General features: G+C 41.0%; 1 protein-coding gene across 1 annotated transcript in view; it reads right to left on the bottom strand.

Moving 5' to 3' along the window:
* Window positions 1–1,884: 1,884 nt before the first annotated feature.
* The window catches only part of st7l (suppression of tumorigenicity 7 like), a 32,716-nt gene continuing 17,645 nt past the window's right edge, over window positions 1,885–16,955 (bottom strand). Inside the window, exons 3-16 of the mRNA XM_072381784.1 lie at window positions 16,712–16,794; window positions 16,145–16,304; window positions 16,004–16,058; window positions 15,706–15,821; window positions 15,442–15,520; window positions 14,321–14,409; window positions 13,916–14,016; window positions 13,689–13,803; window positions 13,518–13,590; window positions 12,946–13,048; window positions 5,626–5,776; window positions 5,311–5,403; window positions 5,070–5,209; window positions 1,885–3,392 (exon numbers count right to left, since the gene is read on the bottom strand). Of these exons, the coding sequence (XP_072237885.1) occupies window positions 3,297–3,392; window positions 5,070–5,209; window positions 5,311–5,403; window positions 5,626–5,776; window positions 12,946–13,048; window positions 13,518–13,590; window positions 13,689–13,803; window positions 13,916–14,016; window positions 14,321–14,409; window positions 15,442–15,520; window positions 15,706–15,821; window positions 16,004–16,058; window positions 16,145–16,304; window positions 16,712–16,794 (1,454 nt within the window). The 3' untranslated portion in view covers window positions 1,885–3,296. The remainder of the gene's footprint in view (window positions 3,393–5,069; window positions 5,210–5,310; window positions 5,404–5,625; window positions 5,777–12,945; window positions 13,049–13,517; window positions 13,591–13,688; window positions 13,804–13,915; window positions 14,017–14,320; window positions 14,410–15,441; window positions 15,521–15,705; window positions 15,822–16,003; window positions 16,059–16,144; window positions 16,305–16,711; window positions 16,795–16,955) is intronic.

The following is a 16,955-nucleotide window of genomic DNA, read 5'->3' as shown; positions in this document are numbered from 1 at the left end:
CAAACTCACTAAAAAGCATCTGTAGCATCAGAAACAATATTGAGGACCGAAAGGAGTGCTGCAGGATCATAAATTACAGACAGGAGCTCAGATGAGAATGAGGTATTAATTGACCGTGTGGAAACGATGATCTGTAATGTGTGAAATATTCCTGTGAGCGGGAAAACAGGCACAGGCACAGATGGACACAACACAGCAATGAAACAACAAAGCAGGGATGGCATCACACCTCCAGATCACAATATTTCAGGAGATTCATCGACACAGAAAACAAAACACTTCCAAAGATATTTAGAGAAGAAACAAACAGCAAAAGCACCTCAACACCTCACAGTATAGCATCATTTAAAAATAATAATAAATTCTGAAAATGCAACAACAAATGAAACTGAACGGAAAAAAAACAAGAAAGCTACAACATTTAACATAACAGCAAAGCAAAAATACGACATTTTAGAAAACGCAGCAGCATGACAAATAAAAAAATACTAAACAAAATATTCCTCCCAGCTACAAAGCTGCCAAATAACATTGAGTTTGGATTTGGTGCCGCTGGTATTTATCAGCAGGTCGAAGAGAAGCACGGAGACGTTAGCCGCACGTGCCATGGAGGACTGTTAGCTAAAGCCCAACAACACTTACTGTTTATTGTCGTCGATCTTGGGTCCTCACCCCCAACGTTATAAAAATATAAATGCTGTCAATTTGAAATGGCACACAAATGACGACTTATATCTGGTGTTCAACTCAAGCAGCACGACACGTCAATTCAGCTAACTTACCATTGTACGCAACGCACGACATGACATTTAGGACGTTGGCAGCGCAGCTGGTACTTACAGCGGGACGAAACAGCAGGGAGAGTAATGGAAAAATACACCGCCTTGTGCCAAAAGAATGTGTTTGATGTATTGTCATGAATTGTATTGTTTAACAGGGCGTTTGAGTTGTCACTGTGTGTCGGCGTAAAAAGAGATGATCTCAGTAACCCACTGGACACTGCCATCTTAGGTGGCCTTCTAATCATCTCCTTTGGTGTTCATTAGGAAATGTAAACTGGCTAAGGAGCACTCAAGATTAGAAGGACAGTGAAACATGGGCAGACATACACATGTGTGAAGTGTGCTCTTCTTCAACAAGAGGCTGGTTTCAGAGGACCAACACATGCCAAGGTGTGGGCAAAATGGCACAGACTTCTGGCACAGATTAATCCAACTGGTGAGTTTACAGGGTGTTAATACCTCTTATTCAAAAGGCCTGCTGTCAAGACTGCTTCTTTCCATTAGGGTCCTAGTACAATATGACACCCTTTGCCACATGTGGCTTTTCTATACAAGTGTATACATCTAAGCATCCTACTTACCCTCTTGGCTGTGGTAACAAACATGAGTGTTTCTAATCACAAGAACAAGCCACACTTCAATGAAAGTGCCACTGTATATACCCTCCTTTGGTATCATGTTTACCCGCTATCTTTGTTCTTACTTCTTTCCACTGTTATCCTGACTTTGAAGCTCTCCACCATGAGGGTCAGCGAGCAATTCAAGTTTCGACATGCACCCAGAGACCACACTCTGGCACCGAGAGCAAACACTCGAAATCCCGTCAACAGTGCTCAGCTCACATTTTCATTACAGCTGCTCTCGACTCAGAAGTTAGGAATATGCTTATGCTGCCAAAGAAATTAAAGTGTCTGATAGAAAGGTGCAGGAGTTTGGGGGAAAAAAACACAAACTCTTTGAATTAGGTTAGAAAAGAGGGGAGACTCGCACGTTATGATAGAAAGATTAGCCCTTGGCTGCGACTGTAATACCTTGTTTTGTTCAGTCTGCACCCAGTTGATCAAAAATACAGCTAATTCTATACGTGCAAAGTATCACACATGCAATGAAGCTTCAGTGAAAGTCATTTATTGTAAGTTTTGCCTTCCAACCCAACTGAAGGTAGTTACAGTCATTCATACGTTCTCCTGTCCTCAGCATGTTCTCCTTCACTTCCGTTGCACTTTTTTTTTTATCTTCTGTCGTGAATTTAAACAGACCAGAGTTGACTTTAAAATCTGTATTTTAGAAATTCCCAATTTGAAAATGGAATAATAACATACATTTCATGCAATTAGAGTGCAAATTTTTGCATGTCTGGCATCGTTTCCGTCATTGCTTATCCAGCGATGCAGCAATTACACAGTCAACAAATCTGTTTACTCTTTTTGACAGCAAGTATTTCATCAAATTACGCAGAGCTTGAACTAAACTTCCCGTCAACAATGTGGCTGCAGTAAATGCCAACTTGTGTGGTCAGTGCTTCAGTTGCTGTTTAGTAGTGCAATGCACTAAAAAAGCACTTTAGCATCCCATTTCCTTTGTGATTTGAAGCAGAAAACTTGCCAGAAAGACATCTGCACACCAAGACACAGTAGCTTTAGACTGCCGTGGCCTCTGATAAGGTAAGAACTATCAAACAAGGTATACTTAGGTCATTTTAAGTGGTGGTCTAACACTTGAATTTAGTTTAATTTCACTACATTCCTACCTGTTTTACTGTATGTTTTTGGAGTAGAATAATAATAATAAAAAAGATCAGTTTGACATTTATTCCCAAGGGAAAGATTTGTATCTGGACAGCTGTTGCGTCATCTGTCAGGTGGAATGTAAGCATATCTGACACAATGGAGAGGACAACTGCTTAGCAGCAGAGTCGCTGTATACATGGCAGCCACTCCGAGGCTGTAAGTCGGTGTCAGAGTTTCGAATCTGGACCTCTGAGAGCTACGTGGTCGTAGAACACAGAACTGTCATCTTTCTGAAACTCGTGAATGACTCTGCTGAGAAAAGGGAAGAAAAGGATACCTTTGTGTGCGCTTTTGACTCATCTGACAGAACTGAGAGCATCTTGAAATGCATGTGACTTTCATTGTTCTGGTTTTTCTTTTTCAAATTGTGAATGAACCGAGGCGCAACCTCAAATTCAGAGCCGGATTTGTGGGAAGTTGAGAATGTTTTAATCTACTCGTGTTAACAAAATGACAAGTGAATGACCCTGTGACTTAGTTGCAAATGGTATTCACCAAATGTGTTCTTGGAAACAACTCTAGATGCTGGAACAGAGTGGGGGAGCATCTTAGAAGTGCTCTTGCTGTGTTGATACAACCTCAGCCAACGTAATCAATAACAATGCAGCAAGTGGACAGTAATGCTGAAGACAGGAGAGCAAAGACTTTTTGTCCGAGAATTTGGAGTGGTACTGGTGTTTGTATTGTGTGTGTGTGTGTGTGTGTTAGTGAGACAGAGATGGGGTCAGATCCGAGTCAGCTGGTGCCAAAAACTGGACGGCATGAAGCTTTCCATCTTGTCTGCAAAGAAGCCCAGTGGTGCAAAGAGTGTGCTGAAGAACTGAAAGTAGAGGAAAAGCAGAAATAATCACATTACATTCAATAGAAATCTATAATCTGACATTCTACATTATTTACACTACTTAAAAAAGTGAAATGGCTTATACAGGCAGCAAGAAAAGTGCGATTCAGCTCATTCTTTTGAATGTGCGTAAAATATCAACTTCTATCCTAGCTATACATTTGACTCTTGAGCCCTTCTGTCCTTTGGGAAAAACGGGGCCAGGTGTGACAGCGCTGAACACGCTCGACTTGGCAGAACAGCTAAGAACGGGGAAGCGAGGAGGAGGTTCTACCCTTAGGAGGCAAAACACAACGTACGGTGTTGAATTTCAACAGGGGTGTCAACAGCTCAGCATATTTCTACGTGAAACCCCAAAATGTTGATGGATACAGGCAAGAGAAGGCAATTTCTGGATACAACAGCCAAGAATTATTTTCAAAATTTCAGTTGCAGATACAACGTTGACAGCTAAATACATCTTTATCTGTGGATGAAGTTTGCATTATCCATGATCCAAAACATGTTCATGCATCAAATCAATTATTTCCACTCCGTTTTTCACTCTCTGAGACAAAAGAAACCTAACTAAGCAATTCTTAGTTATATGTGAATTCAGTAAGTTGAGCCATATGGAGGTAGATAATGTAACTCGGGCCCTTTTTGATTAGCAGCCCAACGTACAGCATATAAATTCATATCTGCCAACAAGATCTAAGATACACAATAAATCACAGTAGGCAAGTGTACCATATGGCATTTAAAATGCATACACATGTTACTGATTTAGGTCAAATATTTTCTTGCTACAGTAAATCTACTCAAGGTATGCTTGATACACTTGACACTTTAATAGTTTCAGCTGTGGGTGTACTGTCCTGGCTAGATAAGTGCACATCGAGTACTGTTTGACCCAATTAGATAAATAAAATATGTTCCACATATTACGTATGTTCGGTTTCCATTGTCTAAGAACAGCAAACTGCAGACACCAACGTGGGCTTGCCTCTCAGTCGAGAGCAACAGATTCACTGAAATCTGTTTTTCCTCAGAAGGCAGTGAGAACCTCAGTGTTCCTCCCTCGATGCTTTCGTACTCTCTGTCTGAACCTTACACAAACCAGGCTCACTGGGCATGCAGTAAAAATCCAATCTGCACCCAATCTTTCCCATAACAAAAGGAAGAGCACTAAATGTTCTCTGTGGCCTTGCCTTTGCTATAAGTCAACGAGTCTATGAAAAGACAGACCTAATATACAAGCAGACCATAAACAACAGATTAGCCAGGGAAGAGTTTGCCAAACTGGCTAAAAACAGATAACATTTCTGTAGTAAATAAACATAAAAGGAAGCGGTTCACCCAATGACTTTAAGGCGAGGTGTTTGCTATTGCTATGAGCTCGCTTTGTTCTGTTGAGTAAGACTTTACAGACTTTCAACTCCCATGAGTCCCCAGTGTTAGCGACAGTGATGGAAGGCAGAAGTTACCACAAGGGTTTAAAGGTTCAGGTTACAACAATACGCAAGAGAAGAGAAGATGAGCCAATCAGCTTATTCTAATTTAGAGTCTGAATTAAAGAGATGATATATTTGGGCTATCCGATTTAAAATCTCCAAAATTTAAGACAATAACCAGTGAACCTTTGTTGAAATCGAGGTATGCAGCGATAGTACTTACCGCTTTGGCAAAGACACCCATGAGCTCAGGGAACTGATGTGTGAGCATGGCCAGCATGGCAGTGAAAGAGCAAAGGCCTGCTGTGAAGAGTATGAAGAAGGGAAGCTCTTTCTTTGGGTATACAGACACCTCGTGGAAAGCTGGAGAAAAGATGAGAGGGAAGAGAAACACAAAGAACAGAATACATTCATAAGCTGTGTCCATAAACACTTCAAACGTGGCTGGATGCGGCTGTACGTACAGGGCAGTAGTTCCCTATCTGCTGTTTCTGTGCATCCTGGGTAGGGGTAAAACAGGTGACCCTTTTCCAGTGGATACGGAATTATTCGGAAGGCTGTGAAAGGAAAAGTCGAAAGCGTGACATTAAATCGAGACACCACAAACCTTTGCTTAGGCAGTTGTCAGAAAAGCTTCTAAGATATGGTAATGAGTGACAAGACATGATGATAAAGTTTTACCGTAACATTGTTCTCTTTGTGAGAACTGATGAGCTAATGAAAGGAAAATGGAGTAGCTCAGGTAGAGGTAAAATAAAGTATATAAAAGTGATACATACTGCCCTCCCAGGTGCAGTGTAGTAGATTTAAGGCTCCCTCTGCTCTCTTCCAGTGCTGCAGGTGAAAGAAAGCGTATGCTACTGCCTCACTGTCCCCCCTCTTCAAGATGTGCTCTGGAGGCAGGATCAGGCTCTTCATCTCTAATAAGTACTACAGATGGAAAAGTGGGAGAAATAGAACTAATGTTCAGCATCTGTCCTGTGTGATGCCTCATATCTTTGATCCCACACATAGGTTTCATGCTTTATTGGCCTGCGAGTCCTAATCTGGTGTCTTCCCTTCATAACTGAGATTAGATGCTCATATCACAAACTCAGTCACGTCAGTGCAACCTACATTTTGACAATGATGGTTCAAAATAAAACGCGGTGCCGTTTAAAATGTCAATAAACCCCCCGTAATTTTCTTCGCTGCAGCAGAGCTTGAAGAAGCCTCTGACTGAACTCACTATGTTGTTGCATCGCCATGTTATGTAGAGAGTGTGCAGAATGTGCATTATGTTGAGCAGCTTTTGCAACATTCTTCTTTGCATAATCAGCTCCAGGGGCTACAGATCAGTCCCGAGCACAGATCCAACCTTCTTTATCGGTTTGCTCAGTTGCTCTAATGCCCCAACAATGCCTCCAACAGATGTGGCAGCAGCATCAGAAAAATCTAGAATTCAAAAACATAGAATGAAATATTTAAAAGAAACAATAATAATAATAATATAAACTGCGGCAGGGTTACATCAGCTCTGTGAGGATTTGAGAACAGATTAGACATATTGTTGTTTGGAAGCAAAATCAGCTGATCAACAGGTCAGTGCCTCAGTCTGAGCTGCAGGCTTGCTGGTTCAACACAGCCATGTTGCTGTAGTATGCATAGAATGTTTGTTTTCTACACTTCTACAGCACCTGTACAGCGATTTCAACTAGAGACATATGTTGTGCTGTAGGAGGGTGAGTAATAGTCCTTCAGTATGGGTTTTTATACCTGCCTCGTGTAGAGCAAATATTCTGATCTTTTGAAAATATCCTACACCATAAATGATGAAATTCCTTAATTCTTTCCATCTTTATGCGAGGAATTGTTTTCAACTCTCACCCGCAGACTCTAACAGAGCGAAAAACCCTCTCTGAACTTTTCCATATGATTGGATTTGCACTGTTTTTCAATTTTTAAAAAAAAAAAAATGTTTGGAGAGAACTAAAAGTTGATAAAACACAATTCCAATCTCAAGTATCTGTGTTTGTTTGTGGTCTTAAACATGGTCATTTATCTGCATCGTGCAAGGTTTAAAATGGAGATGTTTGTTTAATAATTTAATCCCAATTCTCTTGCTATGCTTCGTCTCACTTCTGACCAGTGGTTTTTAACCCTTTTTCCTGGACATAAAGCATGGAGAGAATTTTTGCATGGCATGATGTTTGATTTAGACACTGCATCAGCTTGTTGGTGTCATTGCTGAGTGCATGAGTCCGTAAACTATGCCTTTTTAATCTAAAACACAAGTCAGTTATTTGAACAGTTACAAAAACACTTTTTTTTCCCCAAGTGTTTCTTCCTGCAACTCCATAAAACGCACAAATGCTTGTATGCCTGCTGTAGGTCCGAGTGCAGAGCACTGTTCAGTGTCTTCCATTCTTACAAATGTTTGATTACCAAGTCAGTGTAATCTGATTTTGTACATGTGCTAATCTAAGTATGACATCCTTTATTAGATAGAGGCAAAAAAGCCAAAGAGACGCAGATATTTTTGTACCAAAACACAGCTAAACCCTTGTGAATATTAACCTTACAACATTCAACAGGAGGCAAGAAAGTGAACTCAAATGGAATGTTGCTTTGTCTCAGTTCGGCTTATCTGAGTCTTCACCTTGTGGTCCAAAATCATTTCATGCAGCTTTAATGGTTGCATTCACACGATCTCCTCGTCTCTCACTCAGGTCTGTACTCACTCCATATTATTGTGCAACTCCCCTGGCTAACTCCCCGCAGACTGAAAATAGATTTTCGTGATGTGAGGTACTGCTGGGAGCCTTATTTTCAATTGTTTTCAAAGCCGTGTGTGTGTGGTATTGTTCAAGTAAGGGTAATTTCTTCCATGCATGTGTAACATCCGCCGCTGAGCCCCTCACTCTTTGCCTGCTAAGGTTGACCACTGTGATCAAACTTAAGAGAACAAGCTGTCTGTCTGTCTGGGGGGCATTTTGTTTCATGCTATTCTGTTTTAAATGTTTTTGAAAAAGATGTTCAGCTTTGTCCACAAAGAAATCATTAAGGTTGCATTCTGACTTTGATGAACCTCCCACTGTGCGATGTATCTGTGTGGCTCGCAGTGTGGCAGGGGACTGTGTTAAACACAGCCCATGTGCAGGGCTGGGGGCCCCCTTGGCTGGATTCTCAGGCGGCGAGCTTCACAGCCCTCTGGATCTCAGACTGACACTTTGGGAAGGTTACCCCACAGTTAATCCCGTCTAATCCCTTCCATGGTCACAGGCTCAGCCAGCCAGCCAGACCATGCAGCTTCACCCATCTCCCCCTGCGTGTCTCCACCCTCGGCCCCTGGACGACAGCCCGCCTCTCTCTCTAACCTGGTTCATCCTTGCCTTTATCCAACTCGACTTCACATTTCTTTCACCTTGCTGGCCAAGAAGCTGGGTTTCCATGTTCCCAAACCTAGACTGGTAACCAACCTCCGTCACTGTCCCCAAATCCACTTTCCATCATGACACTAGAACTAAGCCACGTCACCGTTGAACATCTGGACTCTTACTCATAACCTCCACAACTCATTCATCAGTCTTTATAATTCTCTCATTCATCACTAAAAGCTAAGACTATCTCTTTTCCCTGTCCCTCCTTGCTGTGAAGTAGTTACTCTTTTCTTTGAAATCTTTTATTTTCATATCTCTGCATTACACAGAGATTTTGCAGCTTTACACCTGCATTACTTATTCCCCTCACCATCGCGTGAACCCTTCAACTTCACAATTTAAGGCTCATTAAAACAGGCAACCACTTAAAAAACTCTAACTCGACCATACCAGAGCATTGTTCCCTCTTTCAGTCTTTTCTCTCTTTCATCCAAAAGTCCTGTGTGGTCATAACAGGAGTTGTCCACACACAGCCAGAAGTTGCTCGTTTGCCCCTGGCACTTATCCCCTCGGCTTCATCAGCGGTCTCTGCTCCCGCCAAGACACTTGACTGACATTATTCTCCACACCACTTTTCTCTCCTTTGTTCTGAGCACAAAGATTTCACCATGTTCCGCTCCAAAGGTAATAGTGGTGACGCAACCCATCCAACCGAACCAGAATCGTGGAGAAATGTTACTCATCCGTTGTGGAGCAGGACAACTGCTACTCACTTTATGCAACGTTTTATATCCAGAGAGTTTTATGACCCAATCCTAAACTCCCAGCTTTTATAATTTTGATGATAAGAACTGTGGGAAACCTTACATCCTGAATGAATAATGAATGAATTTCGTCCTCCACATTAATCTGCTGCTGATAATGAGTGGACAGTAAATAGCACAGGTCTGTTTCCTCTGTGTTTTTGAGATTAACCATTTAGAGCGCCTGGCTGCTCAGCTGTCCTTGCTCGCATGCCATGGCATTAGACCAGGTGACACCTCAGCCACACATACCCCCCCCCCTGCTCTGAGGTCTGCCTCTCCACTCACCGTCGCCTCTTTGATGGAGGGATTGAGTTTCATGTGTTCTCCTTTTATCCCTGGGCAGTCATAAGCCCAGAGCATAACTCATAAGCTTCCTTCTGATTCTAATCTGCGGCACTTTGCCTCTCACAATGAGGCATGCAGGCAACAATGACATCAGCTTTGTAGCTGCAGCATGATCGTTGGACAAACGCAATTCCAGAGAAAGAACACATTTAGAAGCAGAAACAAAATGAAGACTTTCCTTAGTCAACACCATAATCTGTCTATCCTCTAATACAGGAGGGCAAAGCACAAGAAAACTCACAGTGGGCACATCCTAAACTACAGAGCAATTCCTCTAACTACTCCCTCTTTGTTGTCTGGATCAAACCTCATCCATCTTCATTCCAAACAAACCCGAGACTGCTTTTCTGTCTCGATTTAAAATCCAAATAGCCCAATTTAGAGGTACACCAAGAAAAACTATGCATTTTTCAGCCCTGACAGGCAATTTAGACGAGAGGATGTCAACCAGAATGGGGTGAGATAAAAAACTGCCATCTTAAGTGGAGCAAACTAGCAAGACAAAGGGGATTTGGTCACCCTGACTGCCTTAAAATGAACATATATAAACCAAAGATGTTGTAAATGCAAATGTAGAACAGATTTAGGTAGCTGGAATTCTCAATCATCAATCCAAGCATTTGGGAAACTGTCAGTTTCTTATATACTGGCTGGTACAAAGGCTAACTGGAACAGACAGACAGAGGAACAGATGAGTGGAGGCTAAACAGAAGATGACAAGAAGATGAGAAGAGGAAAATGGAAGTCGGCGAAGGAGAATTAGAGCCAAGATGGAGAACTGGTGAAGAGAAAAGAGATTGGTGGGAAGACTGAGCTCTGAAACAGCTGTTAGACTAATGTATGTGTGAAAATGTAGGCTTAGTGTGTGTACAGTCTGAGTAAACCCGTGTGATGTAGCCTAGCATGATATTCAAATATAATCTGTTTGGCAAGCTTGAGAATGCACCCACAATTTAACGCTTGAGCTAAAAAAGTTCCTTCACTGCTCCACCAGTTCCAGGCTGCCACTGGCTTTTGGGTTTTTAAAATCAACCAAGCTGGAAAGTTCTAGGGATCGTAATGTCAGCCTGTCAGTATTCAGCTGTCGACTTTAGTCCAGACAGGATTAAGATGAAACCTGGTACACATGTCAACACTACAAAAAGTACGAGTCCTACTGACTTTTGATGATTACGTGAATACATCAAGCACCTCCAGCAAGTCAGCATTCTCACTGGTTCTAGAAGACATCTCCATTCTGAGAGGGATTAAGACTAGTGAACTTTGACACTGGCTATTCTTCAAAAATCTTTAACTGTCTTTAAAAGTCAAGCCCAGAATCAGTTAAAATAACTGTTGTGAGGCCTTAACTTTCATTTACATAGCCCCGTCATTGGGTCAAAAGTGTTTTCCAGAATTTGGTTTCCCAAAAATAGGTGATTCTCCCCTTTGTCTCAGCTGGACTTTCCTTTATGAGTTAGCATTGTCATCATGAGCATGCCACAGCATCATGGTTATCTGGTTAGGAGCCTATCTGATGGGAGGTGAAGCGATTTAAAAAACCAAGAAGACCAGAACAAAAAAAACAGTCACACCCAGTTACACACACTCACGCCTGGAAGGGGCTCATTGCAAACACACTGATCTGTTAAGCAGGTACACTGCAGCATGTGGGGGTTTAACCTGCTGATTAAGGGAAATTCATGGTCTGTGACGAGGGGGGAGGAATTCTCCTTTTTATACACCTACCTGTAGAGACAGAATAACTGCATAACTTTTCCACAGTAACTAAAACCCTTGTATGTGTTATGGTTTCTTCAAAGCAACACAAACACACTTTGTTATTAAGTCTCCTGTGTATTTTCCACAGCGTACAATCGGAAGTCACTTAAGAAACTATTAAGAGTCGACTATATAAAAATCTTGAAATGTGCTCTACACATTTAAAGATCCACAGTCCCACTTCATTATGAAGAGATGTTTTGTGGATAATTATGAACAAGAGGAATGATGACAGCAACACAAATCAGTCTCTATGTCCAAATGAGCAGATTCTGTAAACATGATGACTGGCTGATAAAGGGCTTTTTGCTAAAAAGATTTACAGAAGCATTTAGTAGTTTATCAACTGTTTGTGAAACTGCAGTTAGATCTACAAGCCAAACAGGTGATTCAGTGCAAAAGCTCATGTATTACATCATCTTTAGGTGACAAAAGACGAGCACATCTTCAAAGGCCAGAGTGCGTTCATCATTCAGACATGGCAGAAAACACAAGACGACCAACTCGCCTTTCCCAAAAGCTGCACTCTTACAGCTGATGCTCTGTTCTGAGAGAACTGAGTGCAACAGAGTCCTGAGATAGTGTGAAAGATGAGTCCTAAAATAATCCTCCATGAAAGATATCTTAAAATTTCATAATGGCATTTAGCTATTCACCGTAATTCAAAGAGGTCTTTTTGACAAAGTTGGCAGCAGTGGTCCTGTTCAGACAGTCTGTTTGGTTCAAACAGGGGATGAGAGAGGATAAGGGAACATGAGAGGATAAGAAACAGGATGAGGGTAGGTGATGAGAGGAGAGAGGGCGGCTGCCTCTGGGCAGGAGCAGTTGGAAAGACAGTGAAGATGAGGGCCCTCACTTTAAAATCAAAGGCTGGATCAAAGTGCTGGCTTTCGCCTCCCACGTCCACACATACAAACAAGCTGATTATCTTTCTCTCTCTCTCAGAACAGGAGTCTGTGAAATGAAACAACACCACACTACAAAGCCTAAACTGGGACAAAACTCACTGCTGAAAATAGTTGTGTATGGGTGTGATATCCAATCCTGTGGGAACTGGTATGAAAGGCTGAGAGATATCCAGGTGTCGTCCACGTTCACCCTGGTTCAGCTGTACACAACGTTAATAATATATAATAAGGCTAATGTCAGTTAATATTTTTCATATGCGAGTTTCAAAGCCTGTGAAGATGCATCATGTATGAATGATTAAAAAAAATCTGCAAAAAAAAAATCTTACAGCACTTACTTTACTGGTGTAAATATGTCCAAAAGATGTGCAAATGATCCATTTAAAATGCAAACAATAATAATAAACATGATTGTATAAATTAAGTATTGACCAGTCTCTCTTGTCTAAAGACAGAATCACACACGCTGACATTTTAAGTATGAGGACCTACACTGACATCTCCTGGTGGCCTGGTAAGTCTACCATGAAGGCTTCTAGCTGCAGCACCTGTTGCAGTCGACAAATTGTCCTCGATTTTCTTTCGGTTTATTGTTTACCCGTCTGTCTGCTTTGCCCATCTGTTCAGCATGAGACTTTTACGTATCACTGTCTAACGAGTCCGGCATGAATGGACTAAAAAAATAAGAGCGTCATAACAGAAACAAGCTACTACAAACTCTAAAAATAGGAGGGGCGACGACCCAAGAATTGCTCCACTGAAGATTTCTAAGGAAATATATAATAAGTACCAATCTCTATAGAGGAAGGGTGACCAACTGACAAGTTGTGTTTTTTACTCCTTTGTAGGCCAACATTTCAATAACAAAGTGATCAATAGCTTTTAAAGGTCCACAAGTTGCGATCAGGCTATTGACTGACCTTTGGCACGTGCGGATTGAACTCAACAGCTCTGTGTATGGCCTCCACAGCATTCATCTCTGCTGTGCTTAGTCCCCGCCTGGACGCTGCTTCTGGAGAGAACCTGAGACAAGACACCTCATATGAAACGCTGCCGCTAACAAAGACGTCACAGTAACATTGTGTAACAGTAAAAATGATTCTTTTTGTTGTTGTTCTCGAAAACTACGTTTCCATTTGTATCTACTGGCTTTGCTAAGTCAATTTTTTTCATCAACATTGATTTGTCTTTCTTCATGGGAGAAGGGCCATATGAGCACCATAAAAGGTACACAAAAGAAAAGTACCACTGAAAGGATGACAAAGAAGAAGGAAGTGGAGGAATTAGCTGTTATGAATGCTGTTTTGTGAGAAGTTTGAGAATACACGTGTGAAAAATGAAGGATCTGACAAAAAGGATCTGTTACACACTGTTGATCTTATGTTCAGTGCTGCTGTTAGGGCAGCCACATACAGTCAGCTTAGGGGATGCAGACAATAAAGGACATGTGAGGTTTGTGCAAACACATCTTTTAAACATAAAGAAGACATACTTATCTGAAACAGCCCGTGCTTTCAACAGTGCAGATGTATAGCATATAGTAGCTGATTTTGGCAAGCTGATATCTGGAAATGGAGGCAGATATTGCTTTTATGTGACATATGCAAGTCATAAGGTAATATGACTTGGCTAATGATGTCTACAACTTAATGTTTAGTCTCACCATCATATTTTGCAAGGACTGCTTGGACATCGGCATATGCCTGAAGCTCCAGAAGTGCCTCCAAGAGGTTTTCATGTATATTCAACATTCCCAACAAAGGAAACTCTTTCATTAACTGTAAAGAGATCAATCTCAGTTACCTGAGTGATTTAGCAAGCTCCACACATCACCAGTGAATATCATAAGACCAATTCGCTGACAGAGAACAGTGTCAGATAGAAACTCACATCTCTCATCATTTTCACTGCTTCTTTGATCCGTCCCAGTTTGCGTGCACACATCGCTAGTCTGCGTTTAATGTACACCAGTAAGTTGATATCTTTCCCAGCTGTTGATAAAGAGGGAATATGAGGTATCAGAGAAATCCAAAACATGAAGAACATGGATAAAATCCCAATTAGACCTCAGAAATAACAACCAGGTTTAAACTACATCTTCCTGTGGTGTGGAGAGAAGGCGCACAAAATTCTGACGCACTTTTGATTACATCCATCCTCACAGCTGGGTGCTGGTCGATATGGTCTGCTGTACTTGTAACCTTTCCCACCAATCAAAGAGGCATAGAGTACGCGCCACATGCTCTTTACCTTGTTAACGATCAGTGTCTTACATTACGATGGAGGATTCCTTACCGATACTCAATGCTTTTTTAAAGAGACGCTCAGCTTCTGTGATGGTCGTGGCTTCTTCCTCTGCTAGAAGCACATAAGCTGCAGCACATCTGCTCACAAACAATTAAGGGGGAAAAAAAAGGGAAAAGAAAAAAAACGAACATTCAACAAACACTGTTAGCAAACTCACAATGAATGACAAAAAAAAAAAGTGTAAATCAGAGCTCAAATCATCGTCCCTCAAAATAAATCAGCTGCAAATAGCTTATTCACACTGTGCAGTGATGACAACGTAAATATTAGAGCTGTAAACCTGCTTGGCTCACGATTCCATCCCGATTTAAATGTTAACAATTTGATGCAGCCAATGAAGTGTTTCAATTTCCCTTTATGATGACACTCCTTTCAGATGTGTTACATAATCTGCCTTTTGATTTATTCATCTTAAATCTTTTTTATCTTCACTTTTTTTTCCCTCCTTTCTAAATACGAGGTTTTCAATTAACAATGTAACAACATAACTTCCCCTATGGGATTAATAAAGTGTTCCATTCAATCTTAATGTCTTACCTCTTTAAATGACAATGCGACTGCCCGTAGCTACATTTTCATTAATACATTTAAGCAGCCAGATCAGGCTGAATATAAAAAGCTGCATCTTTTCAGGGCCAGAGTCTCAGGGATCCACCTCAGGACTGTACCCTGCAGGTTATAAGTTTTACTACTACAATAACACATTTTTAAGAGGCAGATCGTACTTTCCAGTAAGTTTATAAAATACCAAAGATGTCTGCTTTCAATTGTTTTAATCACTTGCTGCAGAGCTCGGTCTTCCTCAGCTCAATCATCAAAAACAATCACAGTAATGTTAGCATAACAACGGAGATACGCGTTTCTTCTTCTTCTCCTGCTACTGCTTCTTGTTTAGTGTGTAGCAGCAGCTGAAACCGTTCTCGATCATATGATATAATTTTGTGTCGGCTTCAAATTCTCAAATATGTTCAGTAACTGCGTCGATGAAAATTCATCTTAAAATGAAGAAAACCTCCACACCTCCAGTAAACGTAATGATATGATCTACATAACGTTAGAGATATGAATGGACATTAGATGCAGCAGTGTGAGAGTGCAGTAGAACTTACTCTTGGTTTATTTCTATGGCCTGGTAAGCTGCTCTGATCCTGGCTTGAGGATTTCTCTCTCTCCAGGCCTTCTGCATCACTGTAAGAAGATGATGAACTCAGGCTTATTAAACGTGTGACCTTGGAGTCCTGATTTGCAAAACTCCACAGCATACACATAAAATTTGCAATATTTTCTATTCCTCTTTCTTTTTATATCAAAAGATGACAACCTCAAGTTAACATATTTTCATCACAGTAGGTTGATAGTAGCATATAACTGACCAGCATCCTCTGGCCTTAACTGTTGTGTATCTCCCGTGAAGAAGGTCTGATGATCCTGAGCAGACAGGTTCATATCATAGTAGGTTAAAGGTTCCTTCCCAGTCACCCAGGTGTACCTGCAGTACACAAAGTGCAGATTATTGTTACAGTTTTACAGTTTACAACAAATCAAACGACAATGGATTAATACAGTTGTCTTGTAGACAAACCAAGGTTTCTTAAAAATTATCTGCATGATTTTTAAGTGTTTGACTGCAGCCTGACATCTCAATCACAACTCTAAAAAAAACCCACAAACCTGTTGTATTCTGCCCCTCGAAAAAGATTCAAAGGATTCCTCCAGACCTTGCATTCTACCAAAGGGAGGACATGTTGTTAGCATGAAAAATATTAGGAATAGTGCTGTTTTTATAGTTTGTACTACATACTATGTATTTACCAGAGACACTGGGTCTAGGCTCTGCCTCTCCATTAACTGAAGAGAACAGACCAGTCGTAGAGCTGCTTTCCACTCCACCCAGCAGAGGACGCAGGTGGCTCACGGACACTTGTTCGATGAACGAGGTCCCGTATTTACGAAAATACCACCACTCAAATATCTATTGGGAGAACACACAGTGACAGAGTACTTTAGAAATAAAGAGTTATTAAATCAACATTTTTGTCTATCTATCTTTACATACTGTGATAAAGGGCTTTAAATCTTGGCACTAAAATTGATGCTGAGCATTTAGGTTGATGTTTCAGTTTAATGAGCATCATCTTTCTTTTTCTTTTATGGCCAAACATATTTTATGGCCAAATATCACAGATCATATTCTTGTTTAAATAAATCTAGCAGACAATCGAATAATTATTTGCCTTGCTTTATATTCCAACCCCATTTGCTATGGCTGGTGCTCGCCAGTTTAGGAAATAATGCATTAGATAAACGTTTGGTATTTGGAGGGATGCACTGAAGGATCCGTCAGTGTGAGAAATATGAATAACAGAGGTGATAACTCACAAGGATGAGTCCAGAGATGAGAGAGGAGGTTCCAGTAAGAGCCACGTAGAATTTGGGAGTGAGTGTATTCAAAAACACTGACGCTGAAAGACAAAAAAAAGAGACGATTAAAAATGGCACGACCGGAGCTGTGAAATGTTAAGTGCCCTCTGTTCGGACCATACGAAAATTATTGCAATGCCCACATAGAGAAAAATACCGGTGGCGGTTTGTGTATAACGGGAGACGTTTAACTGCTCAGTGT

This window comes from Leuresthes tenuis, unplaced genomic scaffold (genome assembly GCF_036924035.1).
Source record: "Leuresthes tenuis unplaced genomic scaffold, fLeuTen1.0.hap1 SCAF_3, whole genome shotgun sequence".
Lineage (NCBI taxonomy): Eukaryota > Metazoa > Chordata > Actinopteri > Atheriniformes > Atherinopsidae > Leuresthes > Leuresthes tenuis.
This window is presented reverse-complemented; position numbering and strand designations above follow the sequence as displayed.